Source organism: Leuciscus leuciscus (genome assembly GCF_965113295.1).
Source record: "Leuciscus leuciscus genome assembly, chromosome: 16".
NCBI classification, from domain to species: Eukaryota; Metazoa; Chordata; class Actinopteri; order Cypriniformes; family Leuciscidae; genus Leuciscus; species Leuciscus leuciscus.
In genome coordinates, this window is record NC_138740.1 from 29,527,724 (window position 1) to 29,553,658 (window position 25,935).

At 38.5% G+C, this 25,935-nt stretch overlaps 3 protein-coding genes across 6 annotated transcripts in view; 1 reads left to right on the top strand and 2 right to left on the bottom strand.

Moving 5' to 3' along the window:
- kiaa1328 (KIAA1328 ortholog) overlaps positions 1-4,463 on the bottom strand; it is a 25,668-nt gene extending 21,205 nt beyond the window's left edge. For 2 of the 3 annotated variants that reach the window (XM_082140316.1, XM_082140315.1), the window contains exons 1-5: positions 4,352-4,463; positions 3,805-3,846; positions 3,450-3,688; positions 1,973-2,073; positions 1,748-1,863 (exon numbers count right to left, since the gene is read on the bottom strand). In XM_082140316.1, the coding sequence (XP_081996442.1) occupies positions 1,748-1,863; positions 1,973-2,073; positions 3,450-3,688; positions 3,805-3,846; positions 4,352-4,460 (607 nt within the window). In that variant the 5' untranslated portion in view covers positions 4,461-4,463. The remainder of the gene's footprint in view (positions 1-1,747; positions 1,864-1,972; positions 2,074-3,449; positions 3,689-3,804; positions 3,847-4,351) is intronic. The other variant, XM_082140317.1, reaches the window with a different exon arrangement.
- Positions 4,464-4,607: 144 nt separating this feature from the next.
- On the top strand, positions 4,608-9,894 carry tpgs2 (tubulin polyglutamylase complex subunit 2). 2 transcript variants are annotated; one of them, XM_082140329.1, is made up of 7 exons: positions 4,608-4,752; positions 5,358-5,437; positions 5,535-5,622; positions 5,853-5,984; positions 6,080-6,190; positions 6,311-6,474; positions 9,669-9,894. In XM_082140329.1, exons 1-7 carry the CDS (start codon positions 4,677-4,679, stop codon positions 9,888-9,890), a joined length of 873 nt encoding a protein of 290 aa, XP_081996455.1. In that variant the 5' UTR covers positions 4,608-4,676; the 3' UTR covers positions 9,891-9,894. The 2 variants fall into 2 exon arrangements, with proteins under 2 accessions (XP_081996455.1, XP_081996456.1); XM_082140330.1 differs by lacking the exon at positions 4,608-4,752 and having other exon boundaries at positions 5,264-5,437.
- A 729-nt stretch (positions 9,895-10,623) lies between these two features.
- aqp7 (aquaporin 7) lies at positions 10,624-15,145 on the bottom strand. Its single transcript, XM_082140332.1, has 6 exons — positions 14,935-15,145; positions 12,827-12,953; positions 12,589-12,726; positions 12,378-12,496; positions 12,068-12,285; positions 10,624-10,818 (listed from the first exon to the last, which is right to left on the bottom strand). Exons 1-6 carry the CDS (start codon positions 15,067-15,069, stop codon positions 10,626-10,628), a joined length of 930 nt encoding a protein of 309 aa, XP_081996458.1. The 5' UTR covers positions 15,070-15,145; the 3' UTR covers positions 10,624-10,625.
- Positions 15,146-25,935: the final 10,790 nt, after the last annotated feature.

The window sequence follows — 25,935 nt, forward strand, 5'->3', positions numbered from 1 at the left end:
TGGCATTTCTGTGAGGGCTTATGCCCCACCTAAGCTCATCCCGCCAGGATGCACGGATTCAGAACTAGTCAAACAAACTATTACAAAAGGACTTCTGCTCCTCTGATCCATCCGAAGCGTTCGGAAAAGCGACCATGCAAACTTCAATAAGATTAATGATATTGATGAATGCATTCAACTTCTCCTTTGTGTCTTCCATGCTTCTTGATGTAAATTCCTTGTGAAGAACAAAGATTGCGAGCTTCTCTGTAATAGAATCTACCGCTCAGAGACGTGGTGTAGAATGCCAAAGACAGGCTTGAGAAAATTCTAATTTCATTCCGTACACGGGCTTCAAATTCTTCCTACGCACAGAATGTAACTTATAATTTTTCTCCCCCTCCTACGGAGATATTTCCTCTTGATAATCGCAATCCCGGCAGATAAGATGGAGACAATGCGAGCAATTATTCTATACAGAGCCTCATGACTCAGTTTGTCTTTTTGCGTCCCCCTTAACCTTTAAGACCAGCTTCTGTGGGCCAGCATCTGTCTGATACCTTTAGAGACCGCCCTGTCTCCACAGGGGGCTTTCATACAGTTTGTCTTGCACTACAATCTCTTTTTAATGGAGTTTTGAATTTTAGTGGAAATGCCAGGCCGCGGAGCCAAAGTGCATTTAATTGAGTTGAGCTCGCCTAATTTCTGAGCTCGCCTGCCAAATCTGCAATTTAGCAGCCTGCGATTGCTCTTCGTATTTCACAGTGTTGGACGAAACTGATGGCTCGCCATGTCTTTTGACCAAAGCAAGATCACCGAAACTGGCAGAGCCGCAAGGAAAAAAAGGGAGCATCCGAACTGTGCGAAGTTTGTGATGTGCCAGTCGGATGACAGGTTGGCACGAGAAGAAACCCACGCCGTTCCCAGTGGTCATGAGATCAGTGCCAGCTCTTTCAATTTCAAACGAAAATTAAAAGCATTTCAACCCAAACCAAGGACGGGTCCGATCCCTGAGCTCAAAAACTGGCATCTAAAATAGTAAATATTAAACCTAACACAGTGTGCATTCTTTCTGTTGTTTGTCTGTTACATTTCACACAATCATGCTGCAAATAAAGCCTATTTCATCTTCAATGAAAAGATTCAATATTAGAGTAGTCCAATGTGACACATAATGCCAAAGAAAGTGGATCCTCACCCCTTCAAGTACAAGTGTAATTCAGCAACCGTCTCAATGACATCCTGTGGTTATATTGCCCCTACAGCAGTCACGACTGAACATGAATCCAATGCTTAGACAACACTGCCCCCTGTCAGTCTAAAATACAAAACAGTCCTTCACTTTCTCTAAAGAGAGGACTGTGATTTGAGTCACCACATTGTGAATTACACTACCGTTCAAAAGTTTAGGGTCAATAGGTTTTTATTTATTTATTTTTTAAAGAAATTAATACTTTTATTCAGCAAGGATGCACCAAATTGATCAGTGGCCTGTTGCATGAGGAATAAAACAAACAAACAAACACTTTGAAAAAGTAAAATCTGAAATCCTACTGATATGTCACCAGCAAAAAATAACTATATTGTGAAATAAAAACGTATACAATAATATGAGATCGGTCATAGCCCACTGACTGTTTTCCATTTAAATGTAATTGATGTTAATTTGATGTGATTTATGGCAGCTTTTCATTTAAATGAAAGCCTAAAACCTAAACTCGATAACCTAAACATAAGCATTCTTACTGTTTCTGTTGTAAAAGGATACTTTCTCTCTCTTGTACGATGAGCTGGTTTTGTTGCTCTAACTGTATGATTTGTTTCTCAAAGGTTTCCTGTTCATCCCTGAGTTTCTGTACAGATTCCTCTTTTTCTTCACTCACTCTGAAAAGAAACACGTAAACAAAATCAGATCCATGCACAGTAAATCACATTGGCTTGAGGTCTACTGTAATCATTCATTCATCAGACCACTATAATGAGAGGGCTTTACCTGGCCAGCTCCTGGATGAGATTGGCAATCCGACGCTTGTCCTCTGGGCAGAGATCCTTCAGCGATGGCTTACTTTTGGCTTGGGCAGCGCTGAAGGGAGTCTGCAATCCAGAACAGACACTTTCAGTTTTATTGAACATCTATAGAACAAGATGTTCCAGAAGATTTCATGTACAAATCAAATAAACAAACCTGGATAGGTTCTTTGTACATCCTTAAGAAAAATAAAACTGCCAATTTATGACTGTCAAAGATAGTTAGATTTTACATTTCCTAAAGGAAATATCAGTTCTTGCAAGGTGATGTTTGATACAGACAAAAAATGAATATGCAAATATTAAGTTTACATACATCATAGGGAAAAAGGCAAAACAACACATTGACAAAATCAACAAGGTGACTGGTCTTATTGAAAACCTGAATAATTTAGTTGGTTTCAGGTTCACTTTACCCTGATTAGATGCATTTCTTAAGGGGCCTTCACAAAACACATTCTTACATTAATTAACAAACAAAGGTTTTCAATATTCATAAAAAAAAAAAAAAATTAAAAAAAAATTAAAACACAACATGCAAACATTTATGTGCAAAATATCTAAAATCTATCCTGCTGAAATCATCAAAAATCCTAAACTAATTGGCTGTTGGATTAATTGTGATTAGTAATAAAAACTAAAACATAATAGTACAGGACATCATTTGGAAACATTTGCATGTTTTTCAAAAGCTCCAAAAAAGAACTTTAAGGCCAATGCTTAGGCCTATATGCTTGAAATTAGTTTTGTAAACAAATAAACAATACAACTTTCTCAATTTATTTTAATATTTTTTAATGGATGCTGGAGTGGATATTGAAAAATCAGTCAAAAGGAGTCCAGCATCTATTGAAATGTCCAGTTCAATTATAGGTCAAATATAATATATTTTTGGATTTAATAAACATATTTGGGTCACTGCATAACTTTCAAACCTCCATGTGTGCCATTTCATAGTTTTGATAACTGTATTATTGAACATGGAAATTAGTAATAATAAAGAATGAACAGACTTTTGACTAGTGTTAATTGATTGGGGTTTAATTAATTAGAGAAGCAGAAATGTAAACTTGTGACAAAGATGCAACCACTGTAAGGAGGATGAGAAAAATGTTAAAACGACAACGATCCAATTAATTCCAGAGAAGTACAAAATCATGTCCTGCACTAAAAAAAAAAAATTCTGATTCGAAAAGCCATTTCACTCGGATATGTCACAATAGGGAAGAAAAGATGATCCATTTCATGCCGACTTTAAAACGTCTCTTTTGTTTGACCGATTTATAAATGATTCTTTCAAATATGGGAAGAGTGTTTGGTGAAATCCCACAAATGACTTTTTTCTGCTAACAGCGTCAATTTTGCATTCCTGCAGACAATTGTAAAAAGTCAAAAGCATTTCACCACACAAACACTGTAAATATTCAGAAGTCACTGCTCACCTGAGCTGAAGTGAAAGGAGGCAGGTCTGGTTCTGGTGCAGGTGTAGTGGTTTTGGATTTGGCTACAGTAGAAGGCAGCTTCCGATCTGAAGCTTTTCCCGCTGCCATCTCAGCATTTTGTATTCCCAAATGCAATCCTGGTTTCTTGCCACTTTTATCCATGCTGCCAGCTCTCCTTTTTATCTTTCCCTCTGTATTATTTGCTGAACCAAACTTTAGACCGACGTTCCTGCTCATCCCTAAAAGACGATGGAAGTCAGAGTTTTCAAATATCAAACATGAGGTGCCAGAATGATGAACAGGATATTTTAGTAGGCTATAACAGTAACAGACTAAATTTTTAAAAGAGTCTCACCTGTAACAAAAACCATGGGCTGTCCTTGTTCTTCATCTGATTCTTTGCAAGTTAAAGAAAACACAAGAGAAGCAGCTAAGCCTACAATAAAAAATAAAAGGAACCAAACAGTCTACAAATATATTGAACAGAATAACATAAGACTACAGCAGTAGTACTCAAATCTACATGATAACAATGCAGTTATGTGATGATGCTTTTACAGTTCTAGGCATAAGAACTGTAATTGCATGCATTTTACTGTAGTATTGCATAGTATTGTACTACGTTCACTATCTACACTCTATGTGTCTTTTCAATAATACAACTTAAGTTCAGAACAGTACATGTATAGTTCCGTTCAACTGCAGCTTTGTGTACGTTACTAAAACTAGAGTTCGGTTAAGCTGACAATGAAAATCCGCTAATAAGTTATTAGCCTCCCTTCCCTCATACACACTGACCACAGACCACTGACCACGGTTAACCTTTATGTTTGCCAAACCAAAATAATATAACTAATTTAAACCGACTCATCGAACAAAAATACGACAAAACGTAAGGATACTGTCATGAATCCAGTAGATTCCATTGCCATTTGCGCCCTCAGCAACAGACGCCATACTGAAACAACCGCCACTTCCAGATTGCGTGCAGGAGCCTCTCCTCTTTTTCATCGTTGGTGAGTGTGATTGGATGCATTAACTTGCTTCGCCCGCCCATCCAGTATACTATTGGTCAAATCACTCATCTCTCATTTTCTCAGCCAATAGGAGTGCAGAACGGCAATGTTTTGGTTCTGCGTGCTTGGTAACCTCAGCATCCGTCAGTGTGACTGCAGCAAGAGAATACATGTCATAGAATTATATAGATGCTTTTTGTGTTATTTTGGAATGGAGGAGATAAAAGATGAGAAGACATTCAAGGTGTTTGTAGATAGACTCACCCTCGGTATTACTCGGGTTTTGGGTGAGTGGACGATGTTTAATAAAAATAATTGTAGGCTGCATCCTACAATAGGCTGCATGCCCTGCTGAAGAAAACATCATGGCTTAGTAGCTGGTCTCCCGGGTTGGTCTGGTTTTGGGTTCGTGTTAGTGGATCAGGCTGGGAGGCCAGCTGACGACCGGCTTGGCTAGACTGGGAGACCATCTTAAACCAGCTAAGACCAACAAAGCAGCTTAGGGTGATTTAATATTTTGTGAGTGTGTATTTGTGTTCTTGTTTAACCTAAGTTACACTGAGAGGACCAAATGTCTCCACAAAGACAGTTAAACGTGAAAATGTTTACATTGTGGGGACATTTGGCCATGCACCATGAGGAAAACAGCTTAAAAATCACACCAAGTGATGTTTTTTTAGTTTTCTGTGATGTATAGGTTAGGGTTTATAGGTAGGGTAAGTGTAGGGGGAGAGAATATACAGTTTGTACAGTATAAAAAAAACAGTATAAAAACAAGTGTGTGTGTGTGTGTGTGTGGCTGTCTTAGCACTAATGCAAACCAAGTCCGATTTCAATGTTATTACATATGCATGTATGTGCGTGATTCTTTGGCATATTTTCTGCTTGACAGAGAACCTCCCTGGTGTGCTGGATGTACGATTTGCAGAGAAAGCCCCTGCAGAAAAGAGATGCCTTCTCTCCTGGGAGCAAGTATGGAAGTATTTCAATATAACAGAGAATCTTCTCAAAGCAGGTCTTTGATGTGGGTATATTTATATCGGGTGTGTTTTTCCTGTGTGTTCTCCAGAAAAACAACTGTGCTTTGCCGGAAGATCTCAGAGATTTCTATCTCACAACAGATGGCTTCATGCTTGCCTGGAACTCCAAGCTGGAAAGTGAGCATCCTGAAACATGCACTGATCAAATGAAACCCATTATAATGTGGTTAAACCATAACGATGCTTTAAATTTAGCCCTATTATACTGCTTTTTTATATCTGATCAGTGTTTTACTTCTGTGACCACTTCATTATACATGCACATAATTTTTTTTTTTTATATATATATATATATATTATGGTTACGCTTTTATTATAAAAAACTATTCATGGTTTGTGTCTTCCAGATGAAGTGGTTCCAGTGGGATGCATGGTGATAAACAGTGTTGCTCAGCTACGACCCCTGATTCAGTCAAATGTATATTCCCTCCCCAATGCACCTACCTTAGCTGATCTTGACTTCGATGATGATTTACAAGGTGAGATTTTCTTTCATCTTGAGGCATTTTATCTTCATTTCATTGCATGCAAACTTGCATGAATTATATACTCATGTCATGTCTTTTTTTTTTAGAATCTGATGGCCCTGAACAACCTCACTTTGATTGTCGTAGTAGCATATTTGAACTGGACCCCTGCAATGGTAATGGCAAAGTCTGCCTTGTTTACAAGAAATGCACTCCAGGTGATTATGCATCCCACACTTAATCCAGAAGGATATGAAGTGTTAGCATACAAAAAAGGTTTAGGCTCTATCATTTTAATCTACCATCTGGCCCTGTGTCTGCTGGCCCGTTCTGTGTAGATGTAATGGCCCAGCAGTGTGAGGTGTGGTTCTTGGACCGATCACTTTTCTGGCACTATCTCACCCCCTCCTTCACTGCCTACTACCGACTTATGATCACTCATCTGGGGCTTCCCGAGTGGCAGTGTAATTTCACTCCGTATGGCCCCAGCCCACAAGCTAAGGTCAGCATTATCTATTCAGTTCTATCAAATCAGAATATTTAAATTATTATTATTATTAAATTATTATGTTTTTTTATTTGACTAAAGTTTACACAAAAATGTTTTCTAAAACATATATTCATACTGTTTGTTTTTACACATTTATATTTGGTGGCAGATACAGTATATGGATACAACATTTGTATTTGTATTTTTTTTTTTTACAGCCAGAACAAATTGAATTAAAGGAGATGTGTGTATTTTTTTCTGTTAAAATACTTAATAGCTTTTGACTTCATTTTATTCTGTACATTTTATTTAATATATGCAAACGTGTATAAAGTAACAATCACTTCATTGACTTTAAATGGCCTGTTTTAAATACACTACCATCTGTAGTAAAAGTGTGGGGTTGGTAAGACTTTTTATTGTTTTTGAAAGAACTCTCTTATGCTCACAGCTCACTAATGCTGAATTTTTGGATCAAATATACAGGAAAACAGTATTATTGTGTAATTTTGATTACAAATTAAAAGAACTATTTAAATATATTTTAAAATGTAATTTATTCCTGTGATGGCAATCACAGCGTTCCAGTCTTCAGTGTCACATGATCCTTCTAATATGCTGATTTAGTGCTTAAGAATTATAAAAAAATTTGTATCTGTGTTGAAAACAGTTATGCTGCCTAATATTTTGTTTCATATTTTTGTGGAAACTCTGAAATTATTTATTTGAAATATAAATCACTTTTAATTAGTTAAACTTTTAACTTTTAATGTGTGCTTGCTTAATAAAAGTATTAATTTCTTTGAAGAAAAAATAATAAAAATCTTACTGTGCCCAAACTTTTAAATGATATTGTTTGGGAATTTACAGTTAAAGACCCAAGAACCAAATATGATTAATGAAGAACAGGAGTTAGGAGTGCAGTAAATTTAAGACAAGAGTCAGAATTATAACATTTTTACTTAAGATAGTTTGCAGAAAACAAGTCAGTCGATCTCCAATAATGCCACTTGTTCCTTAACCTGTCACCAAGAATACTTACACACTCACACACACACACACACACACAGACACAAAGCTTCTTCAAGGTTGGATTTGGTCAGGCTCTAACTTTCAACAGGAGGCTCTTCCCAAAACATCCAGATAATGTGTTCTTTCAGTGAGAGGATGCTTTAATATAAGTAAGCAATGTAAATGCTTTAACTAAGAAATGGTCACTTAAACTATAGGTTCCAATGACCCTTGTGACCTATAGTTGTCATGGTGAGCTAGAAGAATATATATATATATATATATATACACTGCTCAAAAAAATAAAGGGAACACTTTTTAATCAGAGAATAGCATCAAGTCAGTTAAACTCCTGGGATATTGATCTGGTCAGTTAAGTAACAGAGGGGGTTGGTAATCAGTTTCAGCTGTTTAGTGTTAATGACATTAACAGCAGGTGCTCTAGATGGGCAACAGTGAGACAACCCCCAAAACAGGAATGGTTTTACAGGTGGAGGCCACTAACATTTTTTCCCTACTCATCTTTTCGGACTGTTTTTCACCAGTTTTGCATTTGGCTAGGGTCAGTGTCACTACTGGTAGCATGAGGCGATACCTGGACCCTACAGAGGTTGCGCAGGCAGTCCAGCTCCTTCAGGATGGCTCATCAATACGTGCCATTGCCAGAAGGTTTGCTGTGTCTCCCAGCACAGTCTCAAGAGCATGGAGGAGATTCCAGGAAGACAGACAGCTACTCTAGGAGAGCTGGACAGGGCCGTAGAAGGTCCTTAACCCATCAGCAGGACCGGTATCTGCTCCTTTGTGCGAGGAGGAACATGATGAACACTGCCAGAGCCCTACTAAATGACCTCCAGCAGGCCACTGGTGTGAATGTCTCTGACCAAACAATCAGAAACAGACTTCATGAGGGTGGCCTGGGGGCCCGACGTCCTCTAGTGGGCCCTGTGCTCACTGCCCAGCACCAGGGAGCTCGATTGGCATTTCCCATTGAACACCAGAATTGGCAGGTCTGCCACTGGTGCCCTGTGGTTTTCACAAATGAGAGCAGGTTCACCCTGAGCACGTGACAGACAGGAAAGGGTCTGGAGAAGCCGTGGAGAATGTTATGCTGCCTGTAACATCGTTCAGCATGACCGGTTTGGTGGTGGGTCAGTGATGGTCTGGGGAGGCATATCCATGGAGGGACGAACAGACCTCTGCAGGCTAGACATTGGCACCCTGACTGCCATTAGGTATCGGGATGAAATCCTTGGATCCATTGTCAAACCCTATGCTGGTGCAGTGGGTCCTGGGTTCCTCCTGGTGCACAACAATGCCCGGCCTCATGTGGCGAGAGCATGCAGGCAGTTCCTGGAGGATGAAGGAATGATACCATTGAAGGGCCACCACGCTCACCTGACCTACATCCAATAGAACACCTCTGGGACATTGTGTTTCGGTCCATCTGACATCACCTGGTTGCACCTCAGACTGTCCAGGAGCTCAGTGATGCGCTGGTCCAGATCTGGGAGGAAATACCCCAGGACACCATCCGTCGTCTCATTAGGAGTATGCCCCGACGGTGTCAGGCATGCATACAAGCACGTGGGGGCCATACAAACTACTGAGTACCATTTTGAGTTGCTGCAATGAAATTTCAGCAAAATTGACAAGCCTGCTGCATCATTTTTTCACTTAGATTTCCGGGGTGTCTTTGAATTCAATCCTCTGTAGGTTGATCATTTTCATTTTCATCAAACGATGTGGCATCCTTCGTTCATAACACATTACCCAGTCCATATTAGTATAGATATCCAGCATGATATTTTTCCCCATTGAGATCTGATGTGTTTTCAAAGTGTTCCTTTAATTTTTTTGAGCAGTGTATATATATATATATATATATATATATATATGAAGAGTTCAGATGCAAAAGCCTCTAAATGCCATCTGAAATTTTCTTATAGAATGATCATTTTTATCAAGCTCGTATATTTAAATTCTATATTTTCACTTAAATGGCAATGAAGATTACCTATTAATTGTCATTGAAGTGAATTTACTGAACTTAAATATACAAGCTTGATAAAAATGATCATTCTATAAGAACATTTCAGATGGCATTTAGAGGCTTTTGCATCTGAACTCTTCATATATATATATATATATATATATATATATATATAAGCAACTTCTCCATTCATTTCTTGATACAGCAATGGGCCGCTCTCTACCAACCCCTGACGTTCTATGGTGATCCCTATCTTGACACATCCAGTGAACCTTTATTGAACAAGCTGGACCCAGCCAAGGCATTCCGCGGCAAGGCCAAGCCACCCACTCCCAAGAAGAAGCAGCCAGCACAGGTCCCAGCGAGTGGTGGCAGTACAGCCAAAGGACAGGGGGTCTCGTGGAGACACAGCGTGACTAAACGGTGACCCCGCTGTCCCAACAAATGCCCACTGACTGTTCCCATAGTAGGGCTGGGCGGTATGACGGTATATATCGTTACCGCGGTAGAAAATGTCAACTGCAACAGATTTGTTTAGTGGGCGTGGTTAACTCACATGCAGACACTGAGATTTGTCAAAGAAACATGGAGAAAGCAGATCAAGAGGATCCAGAAAGGAATTATGTTTTCTAAAGGGTTGTTGTTAACGTGATATTTTCGGGGGGAAAGGCGCAGCAGTGCAGCACCCGGACAGTTTAGAGGAATGCACATGCTCGCATCGGGGCTTACTTGACAACAATATATCAATATCATAACAAATAGAAATAACCTTAAATAATGTATCTATCCGTCTCATACCGCCCACCCCTACCATACAGGCATGTTGACTGTTCTTTTGGCTAATGCTGAGCATTTATCATGACTTAAGCAGCTTAATTTCTTCATTTGATGCCCTTAAGTCTGTGTGAGTGTGTGTATTTATTAAAGATCAAACATGGACAATCCTGAGTCCTGAGATTCTTCAGTAGCTTATTCCTCTATAGCTCAAAAGGTAGTACTGTAGTGTAGTACACACTGGACTGAGAAAGTTTTACCCCATATGCTTTTCAGCCATTATCCATGTTTCATATTATTCCTGTAAACATCCCAGCTGCCCTGGGTAGAAATGGCACTTTCTTTCTTTGGTCTCTGTAACATTCTTGGTCCTTAACTTGAGATGGTCTCACACAGATATCTCTGTACTGCCATTCTTGCACTTTTCCAAAGGAACACATTCAGGATCTCCTGTAGACTGTGTCTGAGTGCTTTTAAGATCAGGGTGGTGTAGCTCTACAAATGCTTTGTAGATTGAAGCCCCAGTCACGCCGCCAATAAAGGGGGCCACCAAAGGTACCCACCACCATCCATTGCCTGCCCTGGAAATACATTGAGGCAACACTTTAATTAAATGTAATCAAATTATGCTGTACTGTTACTGTAATTTACACTTTCAAATTAAATGATAAATAATGTAAATTTTTTTTTTGCTTTATTAATTATTCTTTCCAATAAATAAAAATGTAAAATAATATATTATTTTATATTTCCATGTAATTAAATGTTTTAATAATTTAATAATTAAAAATATATTATTTATTATTAAATAAAGTTCATAAAACTAAATGTTACATAGTTTTACATTTTTACAGTGATCATACACCAAATTTAGGCATACTACTTTAAATGTTTTCTTTTCTTTTTTTCTTGTTACATATCTGATCTGATAATTGTATTTTTCCCCCCTATTGTCAACTTTTTAAGTAAAATCACAATGGATGTTTCTTTAATCAATGTCTGATTAAATAATAATGTAATATGTATTATGTCTACATAATTTTAATAATTCAATATTATTTTAATAAACAATCATGTAAACATAATACATTATTTTTGTTTTTAGGCATACAACTTTAGTTAACATTAGTTAAATATTTATTTCAACATTTACTAATGCATTATTAAAATCAAAAGTTGTATTTGTTAACATTAGTTGAAATGTTATGAGACCTTGAGACCTTATTGTAGAGTGTTACCAAAATATTTTCCTGTTATAGATCTGATCTGATCATTACAGGGCCCCTAAAGCAGGGTTCCTCAAATCCACTGTCCTGCAGAGTTTATCCCATGAACTCACTTACCTGCAATTTTCTAGTAACTCAGAAAACTTTGATTAGCTTTGTTCAGGTGTCTGATTAGGGTTAGAACTAAACTCTGCAGGGCAGTGGCCCTCCAGGATCTGATTTGAGGAACACTTCCCTAAAGGCACATGGGGACGAAAAAAATGCGTTCTCTTGAGAAACTTTGTGTTCGCTTGCAAAATGTTTGTGTTCCCCTGAGAAACCTTTCGAGTTCTTTGCATGCGAATGCAAAGTTTCTCAAGGGAACGCAAAAGAATTGAAATATTTTTATCCTCCCATCTCATATTTTTTTCATCACCATTTCCCTTTAGGTGCTCTCTAGATAACAGTGACTTACTTTATCAAAATCCAAAACATAATTTCCAGTGATGCATATCAAGAATTCAGGGTTATTGTGGCTGAAAAAGCAGGAGGTGTTACAAATCATTAACCCTGATCCAAACAAATAACAAAGAGTGTTTTATAGCTTGATTTTATATTTATTCACCTGAAAACCTCCATGCCCCAACCTGCCATCAGTGTGAAGACTCTTGGCCCCAGATCTCGTGTGGGATTGATGGCATAGCCGCTGTTGCTCCCCATAGAGACACCAATGAGCAGCACCACGAGCCCCACACCAACAGGCTCACCTCCAGCCACAACCGGCTGGTTTCTCTGGTCTGCCAGAGCCATCAGACACAGCAACAGCATGGCGGTGCCCACAACCTGATTCGGAGAATTTAAAAATATCTTCCTCTAAAAGTGCTTAATGGGTACAGTTGAGCAATATTTTTTGCACACGATTCATTTTGAAATACCTGGTCGAAGAATCCAGTGTAGATTGAGATGTAAGGTGCTGGATATGTGGCAAAGATCCCAGCTGTTGCTTTGGGACCAGACACAGTGAAATTACCCCCACAGTAATGATGTATAGCATCTATAAAGCACAGTACAGATGTGAGTGAAGAAACCTTGTGGCAATTTATATGAACTATTCCAACACTAAGAACAAAAATAACTCCTTCTCACCGTAATAAAGTGAAAAAATGGTCCCGGCAGCGAGGAAGGAACCCAGAAACTGGGCGAAAACATACAGTGGCAGCATCTTCCAGCGCAAACGGCCGAACACACACATTGTGAAGGAAACAGCTGCATTCATATGAGCTCCTATGCGATGGAGTAAAACATATTGCATTATTAATTGTCATTAAAATGGAAAGCAGTGAATTAGGGGAGAGCTCTGACCTTGGGGACAACAGGGTCTCACCTGACACTTTTCCACCAATGTGCACACCCATAGCCACACTCAGTCCAAAGCCTATATTCATGCTGAGGTAATCTCCGAAGAAACCATTTCCTGTGACCACTTGTGCAACACAGCCAAGGCCGAACACCTGGAATTCAAAAATAGTCTGTCAGAGAAACTGAACATGCTTATCATGGATGATGTGCAGCCAGACAGGAAAATAAACCCTGATTCAAGGCTTATTTCATGGCTACTTCTCAGATAAAGAGTGAGCATTTTATAAATGAACATGATAGTTTTAACTAAAGAGACCACAATTAGACATTATTGTTAACTAAAACTGCAAGTAAAACTATGGTGGTCAAAAATGACAGCTTTTTTATTTATTTATTTTTTACTTCAATGAAATGAATTTTCTGTATTTTAGTTCGATAATGTTTTTAATTTAATATTTTGTATTTTTAGGGGATTTTGTGGTACTAAATTTAATGTATATAGTTTTGATCCATTTATTGCCTGTTAACCACTTAGCATAGCAATTCAATTAAAAATCTTGAAATCTTGATTGCTTTGGAGCACAGACTTAAGTTTGGTCTTTTTTTAAAGATGACACTTGGCAGAATATTGCTTAAGTGAAAGGTTTAAAAGGTGGAATTTAAAAAAAAGTTATAGAAGTTTAAGTTTATTATTATGAAAAATGCATAAAAATGACTATTTTAACATTTTATATGAAATATATATTTTCCAAATAATAGTTTAACAGAAATAAATAACAGTTTTACTCTAAAACTATAAGAAAACCAAAGCCATATAAATCTAAACCAGTTGTGTTCCAAATTTGAACTTGATATCTCCGGGGGGAAAAAGAGCTTTCAATAAGATTTTGTTTGGGTGCAGTACCAAACGTTTCCACTAGATGAAATTAATTTCCCATTGCTATGAATATTTTTTTCAGGACCATTTAACCTTTTCGAATCATGTCCATAATATTGTGTGTGTGTGTGTGTGCGTGCGTGCGTGCGTGTGCGTGCGTGCGTGCGTGCGTGCGCGTGCGTGCGCGCGGCAAAGTGGCAAAACCTTCACCAAACTTCGTACCATTCCGATGAAGTAAAAAATTCTTTAAAAAGTAAAACTTTTTCCAGTCAAAAATGGCCGAACAGCACCAGGGTTAAAAACATTGTTGTTATTTTAATTAAAGATTAAACCTTAACCTAAACAAAAATTAGAAATGTTACATTGGAAACTATCTGAAATCAGTTTAAGTTGAAGCACTAAAAGTACTAAATGGAAATAAATTAAAACTAAAACTAAAACTGAACTAATACTAAAACCAAAATAAAAGGTAACACATAAGGTTTTATTTGTTAACATAAGTTAACTACATTAGTTAACATGAACAAAGAACAATACTTCTACAGCATTTTAAAAAGTTGTATCTGTTAACATTAGTTAATGCACTGTGTGAACTTTTGTATTAACATTCATAAAGGTTAAAAAAAATGCAGTAAAAACATTTTTCATCGTTAGTTCATGTTAATGCATTTCCTATTGTTAACAAATGAGACCTTATTGTTGAACAAAAACTAATAAAAATGACAAAAGCACATAACAACTCAAAATTGAAGTACAATTAAAATGAAAACTGAAAATATAAAAACAAAAGCTAATTCATAATATTAATAAAACTATAATAGTGTAGGCCTATACTAAAATAAAACTGGACTGATTCCAGCTACTCAATTTGGAACATAGGTTTCGCAAATGACTGGTCAGTTAGCATTGCTGTTGGCCAAGTTTTTGCAATTGACATGGTCACATTGATTTCACCTGATCATGGAAAAAAGTATGTCCAGCCAGTTTTTCTAAGAATAGAATTATGTAGCACATGATCTGGCGCCAATCACCAATGCACTGACCACAGCCTACTGACCCGACTGTGGCTATGTGATCCAAAGCATTACAATGACAATGCTCTAGTCTATTCTGAAGAATGAATAATTCAATGAACAATGAAAGAAATCATCAGTAAAATACTCAACAGTAAATTGTTTTCCAAGCTTGGCATCATCACACAGTGACAATTATTCCAGCAATGAACATGCAAATGAGCCACTATTAAACCATCTCACCATCATGATAAATGTGCAGAGGGTCTCTGCCAGGACCACTCGAATGCATTCATTCTTGATCTTCAACATGGATACCACAGTAGGTGCCATATGGCCTTGAAAACCGTCCTCCATTATGTTGACTTCCTGTTTCATTTCCTCTCGCTCTTTTTCTGCAAAGGGCTCTTCTCCCCAAGTTTGCTATTTAGGTTTTTTGAAGGGTTGCCATTGAAAGTTTCTTGTACTGCAGTGTTTGTCAGCGATGTCTATTTATATGAAGTCTTTGCCCCTCCCTATTACTCATGCCTGTACCCATTGGTACAGGGAGAGGGACAGGAAATAGACAAAAAACACACATTGACAGCAGTATCACGAGTTATTCAAACTTTCAAATGGTCCATCAGTATCAATTATAATCCTGTAATATAGGCTATCATATATATGAACTGATACTATTATGTTCTTACAGCAAAACTAATAATTCACTTCCAATTTAACCTCACGCATGTGTATGTGTATGTGTATGTGTATGCAACTGTGATTTAACACATTCGATTTCACAACTGAATTGGTTCAAAGTCTCAGCTATATTTACAACTGTCACGTGTATTCTGTTTTCTGTTCTGTGCCTGCCTGTGTCCTTGTTAGTTGCCTCAGTTTCCCATCAGTTAATCATTCTGTTTAGCTGTGTCTCATTTAGTTTTTATTCTACCTGTTTTGTTCAGATAGCCTATTTGTCCGTTCTTGTCTTTATGTAGTGGTTGTGTAATGTTGTTTCTCCTCCAATTAAAGACTCATTTCTAATCTCCTCTATCGTGTGATTTATACACCCACGCCTGACAGAAAAACAGACATGGATTTACCAGCTGAACACATCAAGCACGACACGGTGTGGGTCTTTGGGTGAATTTCGCCACTTTTCAGAATCAGAATCAGAAAGAGCTTTATTGCCAAGTGTGCTTGCACCCACAAGGAATTTTTCTTGGTACTGAAGCTTCCAGTGCACATATACAAATACAAATACAACAAGAAACATAGTAATACAAATTCTAAGAATAAAATATATTTAAAAAAATAAAAATAATAAAAATAGTATAAAAGTAAAAAAAGGGGTCACAGTTGGGTTTAGTCTGAATAAACATTTACAGATTATGAACATATTTACAGTATTTTGAGTAGTATGAATAATATAAGTATAAATATCACCTGAGTTAGAGAATATTACACTAGACAGTGGGAGTCTAGTGCATGTTACAGATTATGAACATATTTACAGTATTTTGAGTAGTATGAATAATATAAATATAAATATCACCTGAGTTAGAGAATATTGCACTAGACAGTGGGAGTATTGCACTTGCAGGCATATGCCTTGGGGGGCATGTTAAGTGTTCAGAAGGGAAATGGCCTGTGGAAAGAAACTGTTCCTGTGCCTGGATGTTCTTGTGGCCAGTGATCTGTGTCGCCGTCCTGACGGTAACAGTTCAAACAGGGGGTGTCCAGGGTGAGTGGAGTCTGTGATGATTTTACCTGCTCTCTTCCTCACTCTGGAAGAGTACAGGTCCTGGAGGGTTGGCAAGGGGGCACCAATAATCCTCTCTGCAGTCCGGACTGTCCGTTGTAGTCTCCTGATGTCCGATTTGGTAGCTGAACCAAACCAGACAGTGATGGAAGTGCTTAAAACAGACTCAATGACGGCTGAGTAGAACTGGATCAGCAGCTCCTGTGGCAGATTGAACTTCTTCAGCTGGCGAAGGAAGTACAGTCTCTGCTGGGCCTTTTTCACAATGGAGTCAATGTGATTTGCCCACTTCAGGTCCTGAGAGATGGTAGAGCCCAGGAACCTGAGTGACTCCACTGCTTCCACAGTGCTGTTCATGATGGTGAGAGGGGGGAGTGCTGGGGATTTTCTCCTGAAATCCACAATCATCTCCACTGTTTTGAGCGTGTTCAGCTCAAGGTTGTTATAGCTGCACCAGACAGCCAGCTGTTCAACCCCCAGTCTGTAAGCAGACTCATCACCATTTTGGATGAGACCGATGACGGTGGTGTCGTCTGCAAATTTCAGGAGCTTGACAGAGGGGAATTTTGTGGAGTGGGTGAACAACAGAACGGCATTCACAAAAATGGCATACGCCAAAAAATATTCAGACTTATAAAACCGTTCGTACGCCAGAACCTGCGAAGAATTCACTTTATAAATCCCAGTCAGCGGAAGATTGTGCGCACATGCGTCTCCACCCCGAAATAACCTTATATGGAGCTTACAACGCCTAGTTTTACTATGCAGATCCTCATCTGCATATCATTTGCATATGATTATTTGCAATCATTTGCATATGATTATTTGCAACCATTTGCATATGATTATTCATCCACGTGATAACGTTTAACGGTACAAGACACATTACATTAACAAAAATCATGTAGTAGCCTATCCTTGCCTTGTTTTTGAATACATAAATCAAATAGTGTAAAATACATTTCAGAGAAAGTTTTTCTCAATCTTTTCCACTGGCCGAATTGTATTTTTAATTGATTTATATTTTTAATTGAAACAGATAGGCCTTAACTGGGCATTATTTGCACCTGCACGAAACTATTTTCCCAGACAATCTGGTATTATTTATCATAAGCAATTATCTCTGTGGTTAAAACATTAAAACACGGCACGCCACAGGAAAAGTGTTCAAAAACATCGCATCCACAATAAATATTTCTATTGATTGAATATAAAAAAAAGTTCTAACTTCTCAGTAATGATTTAATGTTTAAGTGTTTAACTCCATTAATTTGAATGGCATATTTAATCTAAATGTTTATATCATAAGTAAAAAATAGTTTAAATCATTATTGTATTTATTTAAACTGTTATTTGCGTCAGTTTCACTAAACGGCCCAACGCGCTCGCATGGCGCGGACATTTAAGAAGGGATGGCTATTTGCTTCAAGTGATAGGCTTGGTGAGTGAGATTATATGTGTATTATCTTTCTGTATGTTTAATTTTCTTTAGATTTTCTGTCTAAAAGTGACCAAAAAGACATTTAACTCACCATCGGTGTCGCCAAACTGCTCCATCTCCAAAACGTTCGTACGCATGGGTCAGAGTTTGCGTGCAGGTGCGCACATTTTCCCGTAAAGTTTGTTTTTATAAATCACAACTTATGCGTCGGAAGTGGCGTACGCCTCTTTCAGGGCCTGTTTTGTGCGTACGCAACGGTTATAAAGGAGGCCCCAGCCAGCAACACCATGCGTCATTGTGGGATTTCAACCCACATCCCTCCATTGAGGATGACCTCATTCATGGGTCTGTGACAAACGCTGCGGGAGGATTAGCGCGCCAAACTTTTCCTTGTCTTCTTTGGCAAGCACCAATAATGAATGGGGGTAGCCTATGATCGGTTTGTGCGATAAATCCAGCCTCTTGTTTTTGTGCGCGTTCTCGTCGGCCTGAATGAAGACAATGATGGCATTAATGGGAAGACTAATTAAAAAGTAGGCTAAGTAGCCTAAACTAAGCCGTTTCACCACTGCTTTCATGACTGCTGAAAATAAGTTGACTATTAAAAAGAAAAGCTGAACATTAGTTCACAAATAATATATATTGTTTAAATTGTAGCCGTCTTAATTATGGAATAAATGTAAAAATGCGTAAAAATACTAACTTGTTGAAATTTATACTTGGTTTTAATAAACAGAACATTACATAGTTATTGCAAAAAATTAAATAAAATAATTGTATTTGGACTCTCTTTTTTATGTAATGTTTAGGAAAACTATAAGTGTAGCAGACTTAAATTTACATTTGATATAAGTATATAAAAAAAAATTTGAGGAATTTGCCTCCTCACTTTTAAACACCACTGCACACCTCTGATATATACCCACACCTGACAAAAACCTTATTTAAATAGTTTGATAAATAAATAAGTAATTATTGAATCATTTACTCTTCTTTGCACTCTGTACTCTCATAATATTGTGCATGTTATAAAGATAGTTTATCTCTAAATGATTTGTATTAAGGAATGAAGTTTTAAGAGATAAACAGCTAAAACAGCTAATAGCTGACCAAAGTACAACACAATAGTGTGTGTAGTAATATTTTGATTTTATTTTTTAATAGCTTTTATTTTTATATTTTCAGATTTCATTTTCAATTAGTTCAATTCAATGAGTTATATTTTTTTATGTGATCCTGTCATTTTTATTCATCTTTTTTCCAACTATTTCTAAATATTTTTTTTTTTTATTTCATTTTTAGTTTTATTTCAGTTATACTTCAACTTCAAATTATTTTAGTTAGTTGCAAGGCAACCTTTCTCATTTTCTTTTAGTTTTTCATCTAGCAACACTTATTAGCTGGTTAGCCAGTTGCAATATGGATTTTTTTTATTATTATTGTGAAATTAAAGGTACCACTAATTAGGGGATTTACAGTTAAAGACCCAAGGACCAGATATGAATAATAAAGACCAGGAGTTAGAAGTGCAGTCAATTTAAGACAAGATTCAAAATTGAATAAGAGATAGTTTGCAGTTTCATCAGGCAGAAGTCAGCTTAAGACTCACAAGGAGTTTTACAGTTACAAAGATCACAGCAATTATACTCTACAGTCTACACCAAGGTCTAAGCTACGTCCTTGCTTCAGGTTAAATGATACTGATTGGCTAAGAAATAGATAAACATAGTAAATATATAAACTGATAGAATGAAGCATATCTCCATCGATGTGGCTGACACTCGGACCCTGAATTTAGGCACTTCTTGACCTTCCAGGTCGCAGATCTGGGTTGCTGGGCGCCAACATGTCGAAGAAAACAAGTCAGTCAATCTCCAATAATCTCCAATAACAACTTGTTCCTTAACCTGTAACCAAGAATACTAACAGGCACACAGACACAAAGCTTCTTCAAGGTTGGATTTGGTCAGGCTCTAACTATAAACAGGAGAGTCTTCTCAAAACATCAAGATAACGTTCTTTTTTCTCAAGGAGAGGGCACTTTAGCTATAAGAAATGGTCACTTAAACTATTGTTTCCAATGACCCTTGTGACCTATAATCGTCATGGTGAGCTAGAAGAACGGATATACGTTGTGGCAACGTCTGTGGCACGTTGCATTTCTGCTATGGCAAAGTCGCTGTCTACGTGCTCGCAACATTGTAACAACGACAGGGCTGTAGCAGCGTTGTTGCGCGACATTCAGCAACTGAGAGATGACGTTCTGACAATTTTTAGTTTTTATGCTAGAGTGACTAATCATATTTAATCTATGATTGTTCATAAACATATCTGTTTTACCCTTGTACTGAAGTTTATGACCATTTTTTTTTCTTTTCAGGTGCATGGTAGCTATGCTGAATAATTATCAAAATTAACAGCTTCTTATTTCTTAATTCTAATATATATAGCCTATATTTGTATAGGGAGTTCTACGATACACTTCATTCTCGATAAGCAACAGTGAAGGGGCATCGCTTGAACGTGTAGCCTATTCATATTAATATCGTCTTTTACAGGTATAAAATAAAATGCACGCCATCATTGTGGACTGTTCACATTAATTGTTTTCCGATGTAGACCTATATGAGCGTGTTATGTCTGTAAACTCTATTTTGTGTTAACGATCGGTGCCGCCACCATTAGTGTAAATTATGCGGAGATCAAATACAGATTATGTAGTGGTACTGTATGTGTTTAATGTTATCCTTTATTCATTCATTCTTTGTTAGGATTTTATTTTGTGCTGATTCACTGATAGTGTGAGTATATGACGTCATGTAGTCGAGTGAACTTGGATGTACATACATATGGCATGAATGAAATTTTAGTGTTTACATTACCAGTAATGTAAAGCTGTGTTGAAAAGTATGAGGCTGCACTTATTAATGTATATAATTTATTTCCATTAATTAATCGTTCCATAATAGCAGGTAATACCGTGCAGGGGTTTGTGGAGTTCAGACTCAATTCCAGCTAACTTTTATTCCAGCTATACATTGGTCCTGAAGGTGGTCCAGATTCTCTCTGTTAGGAATGCGGGCCATGCGCGTATATCCACCTGTCTGATTTCTTACCGCCAGAACATTGAAGAGCTTGGGGATCAAATCTTTTGTAGAAAATAGAAATAATATACAGTACTGTGCAAAAGTCTTAGGCTTGTTAATATCCCAGAAATAACAGAGACAGACTGAATCCAGAAGAACTGTGGGAACGTCTCCAAGATGCTTGAAGAAACCTTCCTGCAAAGCTACCTGAAAAACTATGCGCAAGTGTACCTGGACAAAAGCCATTTTAAACGCAAAGGGTCGTTACACCATATTGATTTGAATTAGTTCATAGAAGTTAAATCATAAATAAATTAAATTGGTGATTTTATTTTTTAAAGCATTCTCACTTTACAGCATTTTAACACAAGTGCCAGTACTTTTCACAGTACGGTACTCGCTTTGCAGGAAGGTTTCTTCAAGCATCTTGCAGACGTTCCCGCAGTTCTTCTGGATTTAGTTTGTCTCAGTTTTTTCTGTTTCTTCATGTAATCACAGACGGACTCGATGATGGTGAGATCAGATCATCCTGGATGTTGTCAGACTCCTTGTGCATACAGAAATCTCACTGGATTATTACAATTAATGGCAAAAAGAATGTTTGGAAATGTAAACTGATTATTTGTTTTGATATTATTACTTTTGCACAGTACTGTATGCTGTTACAATGTTGTCCTTTGGCTTAGTGTGCAGCTTATTTTGAACATTTAATCAGCAGGAGATGAAAATGATCTTGTGAAGATGAAAATGATCATTTTGAAAATGAGCTTGTGAAGAGACGACTCGACGCCGGCGATATGTTATGCCCTAAATTAATACATGATTAACTAACTGTATTTTTCTATGTACATTTCTGAAATGCACTTTCTGTAAAGCTGCTTTGAGACAATATGTATTGTGAAAAGCGCTATACAAATAAATTTGAATTGAATTGAATTTAATCTATTTTGGCTTGAAGTGCACATTTATATAACATTAGTGTTAATTGATGTGTGTTGTCCTGGATATATAAACAAAAGCACAGTTTATATTTGATTTTTTTATTATGCATTCCAATCAAAACGTACCAACGCAATATAACATATATCTATTAAATATTTAAAACGTTACAAAAATGTATGTATATGCTACATAAATAGCACATTTTCTTCAAGCTGCCTGGTTCCAACTGCTGGTCCTTGACTTTGATTGCCAAGCGCTGCATTTTTTGTGGAGGTGCCTGGTCCACACCTGCATTGTCCTGTTGAAGGAACAGACATATCATGTCACGCTGCAGATTTAATGAGTGATTCTTAGAGAAAATCTTAATACATGTCCCTTCTACAATTTCAATATTAGGGTTCTATAAACTGAAAAGAATATGATACTAGTCATATATTAAATTATTAAAGTGTTTACATTTTTAAATCTGAAAAAAAGGATGGAACTTACCAATGCTCTCTTCCGGTTCAGCTGGGACCTGGGCTGAAGGCTGCTCTGGTCCAGGTGTGAAGTGCTTATCTTATTCTGGCTCCTCAGTTTAGGATTCAGCTGCACCTTCTTGTCAATTTCCACACACATTTTATTTTGGGGAGGTGGCTGACACACACCTACATTGTCCTGTTGAAGAAACAAACATAATCATTAATGAGTGCTTGTTAGACTTAATCTAAACACATATCTTTCTATAGTTTTGAAATACTATATAAAAGGATTTGAATAGAGGACCTAGAAAACATAGAAGCATATTCGAGGTCAATGTTTACATTTTATTTATTTTTTTATAAATATGAAAATAAGTCAAAACAAGAGATGGAAGGGACTTACAGATGCTTCTGTGCTCCACTGAGGGCTTCTGTGCTCCATTTCAGAGGGCACTGCCGCTGCCTGTGGATTCCTGGCAGGCACTGCTGCTCCCTGTGGGGTCCTGGCATGCTCAGACGCTCCCACTGGGGTCCTGTCAGGCAAAAGTTTATTGGCTTGGGGCTTCTTCTGCACCAGCTCCAACCTCAGTAGCTCAGAGATCCGATTTATCTTCTCTGGAACCTTCTTAGGAACAGGTGATCCCAGTGCACAACAGACAGGCTTCTGCTGAAGCATCTCCTGCATCAGTGGCTCCAGGATCTTTAGTTTTTCCCTGTTTGCGGTCTTGTCAGGCACGGGTGCTTCCTGAAGAGAAGAAGCTTGAGGCCTCTGCTGCAGCAGCTCCCGTCTCAGAGGCTCAGGAATCTTTAGCTTTTGCCTCTTTGAGATTTTGTCAGGCAGTGTTCCCTGAAGAGAAGCTTGAGGCTTCAGCTGCAGTAGCTCTTGTCTCAGTGCCTCAGGGACCTCTAGTTTTTCCCTGTTTGCGGTCTTGTCAGGCACGGGTGCTTCCTGAAGAGAAGAAGCTTGAGGCCTCTGCTGCAGCAGCTCCCGTCTCAGAGGCTCAGGAATCTTTAGCTTTTGCCTCTTTGAGATTTTGTCAGGCAGTGTTCCCTGAAGAGAAGCTTGAGGCTTCAGCTGCAGTAGCTCTTGTCTCAGTGCCTCAGGGACCTCTAGTTTTTCCCTGTTTGCGGTCTTGTCAGGCACGGGTGCTTCCTGAAGAGAAAAAGCTTGAGGCCTCTGCAGCAGCAGCTCCCGTCTCAGAGGCTCAGGAATCTTTAGCTTTTGCCTCTTTGAGATTCTGGCAGGCAGTGTTCCCTGAAGAGAAGCTTGAGGCTTCAGCTGCAGTAGCTCTTGTCTCAGTGGCTCAGGGACCTCTAGTTTTTCCCTGTTTGCGGTCTTGTCAGGCACGGGTGCTTGCTGAAGAGAAGAAGCTTGAGGCCTCTGCTGCAGCAGCTCCCGTCTCAGAGGCTCAGGAATCTTTAGCTTTTGCCTCTTTGAGATTTTGTTAGGCAGTGTTCCCTGAAGAGAAGCTTGAGGCTTCAGCTGCAGTAGCTCTTGTCTCAGTGGCTCAGGGACCTCCAGTTTTTCCCTCTTTGAGGTCTTGTCAGGAACGGGTGCTCCCTGAAGAGAGGAAGCTTGAGGCCTCTGCAGCAGCAGCTCCCGTCTCAGAGGCTCAGGGATCTTTAGCTTTTGCCTCTTTGAGATATTGTCAGGCAGTGTTCCCTGAAGAGAAGCTTGAGGCTTCAGCTGCAGAAGCTCTTGTCTCAGTGGCTCAGGGACCTCTAGTTTTTCCCTCTTTGAGGTCTTGTCAGGAATGGGTGCTCCTCGAGGAGAAGAAGCTTGAGGCCTCTGCTGCAGCAGCTCCCGTCTCAGAGGCTCAGGGATCTTTGGCCTCTTTAATATGTTGTCAGGCAGTTTTCCCTGAAGAGAAGGAGCTTGAGGCTTCTGCTGCTGCAGCCGCTCCTGCCTAAGAAGCTCAGAGATATTTAGCTTTCGCCTATCTGGGACCTTTTCTGGCATGGGTGCTCGATGTGAGGAACATGCGAGCACCTTTGGGGCAGGCACAGGTGGTCTCTGTAGAGACTGGGGCACAGGTTCTCCCCGTGGAGACCTAGTGGGCACAGGTGCTTTCTGTGGGGACTCGACAGCCACTGGTGCTTCCTGTGGCTTTTTCTGCCTCCACATTCTCTGCTGTTCTATGGATTTCAGTGTTGTATCTAAGTTCAGGGCCTTCTCAGATGCATCCTTGAAGGCCAGGGATGAGGTGAGGTTCAACTTTTTAGAACTGGTATGCACAGTTGATTCCTGTTGGGACCTGGTGGGCACAGGTGCTCCCTCTGCCTTGTTCTGCTTCATGGACTTCAGGGATGTGGGGCATGGAGTTTCTCCTGCCTCCACTGTTCCCCACCACAGCCCTGAGGTGAGATCCCCATACTCAGGCTCCTCAGAGATGGGATGTGAAACCTCCATTATTGCCCACCACTCCCCTGCAGCAAGGGCCATGGTGAGCTCATCTGAGAGTTCAGGACAAAAGGACCGCTCTGCACTCTCAAGAAAACCGATGGGAAAGGTTGACGTACTCATATTGATTCGGATTTGATGATGATCTAAAGAACTGAACAATACTGCCTTTGTGCAATCTCTATATGTAAAACACTGTGAAAGACAGAGAAATGGAAGAGATGAGTTGAGTAAACACATACAAACCTGGAAACTGTTTGTCTTAGTTATCAAAATACTCGAAAAAAAATATTTTCTACAGTGTATGCCCATGGCTGTCAATCAGAAGAGACAAGGGAGTCCAGTCCAAGAGCCTCCTTAAAATCTTTTCAAAATGACCAATTAAGCTGAAAAAGTTCAGTTATATTTTTATCAATTTAACTACTAATGTGGTTAACTAAGATGCTAAGATCATATTAAAGGAGTGGTGGAGATCCAAAGACAAGATAACGTCAATGGAGCTCTCCATTTATGAATATTAAAATGGTCATAGTCTGTATTTGTTGATTTAATGTGTTTTGTTGATTGAGATAATAATGTGTCATTAAATATCAAGAATATAGGAGGATATCATCTGTGTATGGAAGCATATCAACAAATAGCTAACGTTAGTATATTAAAAACATCAAACCCAATTTACATATTAGCCTCCCCAAAATTTTCCACACAAATTACCACTGTATAGCATGCCTATTCATGTATCTGAATCAGTCAATAACATTCTATTGTTTAAGTAGATTCTAATCTGAGTAATACAAATATAAGAATTCAAATCTCCAAACCCTGAATAAAAAGCATACTTACGATCATTCGCCGACTCACTACAAAATGCCTCTGCATTCAGTTGTTCATTCTACAGATCCCTATGACATCACAATGGTCACAATGGTGATGTCATATAGGCTCAATTAACTCACGTGTTTGTTTGTGACGTGAAATCTGGGCTGTTTAGATTCAAACTGGACATGCAATTCATAGATGCCACCTACGTCACTACCAAATAGAACGCCGCCATATTTACGACCGATCTCGCCCATGGCCGCCCAAACTGCCTATTTGAATGAGAAAGAGAGTCACAGAGATACCTGGAGAAAATTACAATTTTAGGCTCCGATCCTTATTTGTTACCC

Coding starts and splice junctions, on each gene's coding strand:
- tpgs2 (XM_082140330.1), top strand. CDS start 5,279: ATGCAAACCAAGTCCGATTTCAATGTTATTACATATGCATGTATGTGC. Junction 6,191..6,310: donor TTACAAGAAATGCACTCCAG/GTGATTATGCAT, acceptor CGTTCTGTGTAG/ATGTAATGGCCCAGCAGTGT. Junction 6,475..9,668: donor GCCCCAGCCCACAAGCTAAG/GTCAGCATTATC, acceptor TTCTTGATACAG/CAATGGGCCGCTCTCTACCA.
- aqp7 (XM_082140332.1), bottom strand. CDS start 15,069: ATGAAACAGGAAGTCAACATAATGGAGGACGGTTTTCAAGGCCATATG. Junction 12,727..12,826: donor CATTGGTGGAAAAGTGTCAG/GTGAGACCCTGT, acceptor TCCATCGCATAG/GAGCTCATATGAATGCAGCT. Junction 12,286..12,377: donor ACACTGGATTCTTCGACCAG/GTATTTCAAAAT, acceptor TCTCCGAATCAG/GTTGTGGGCACCGCCATGCT.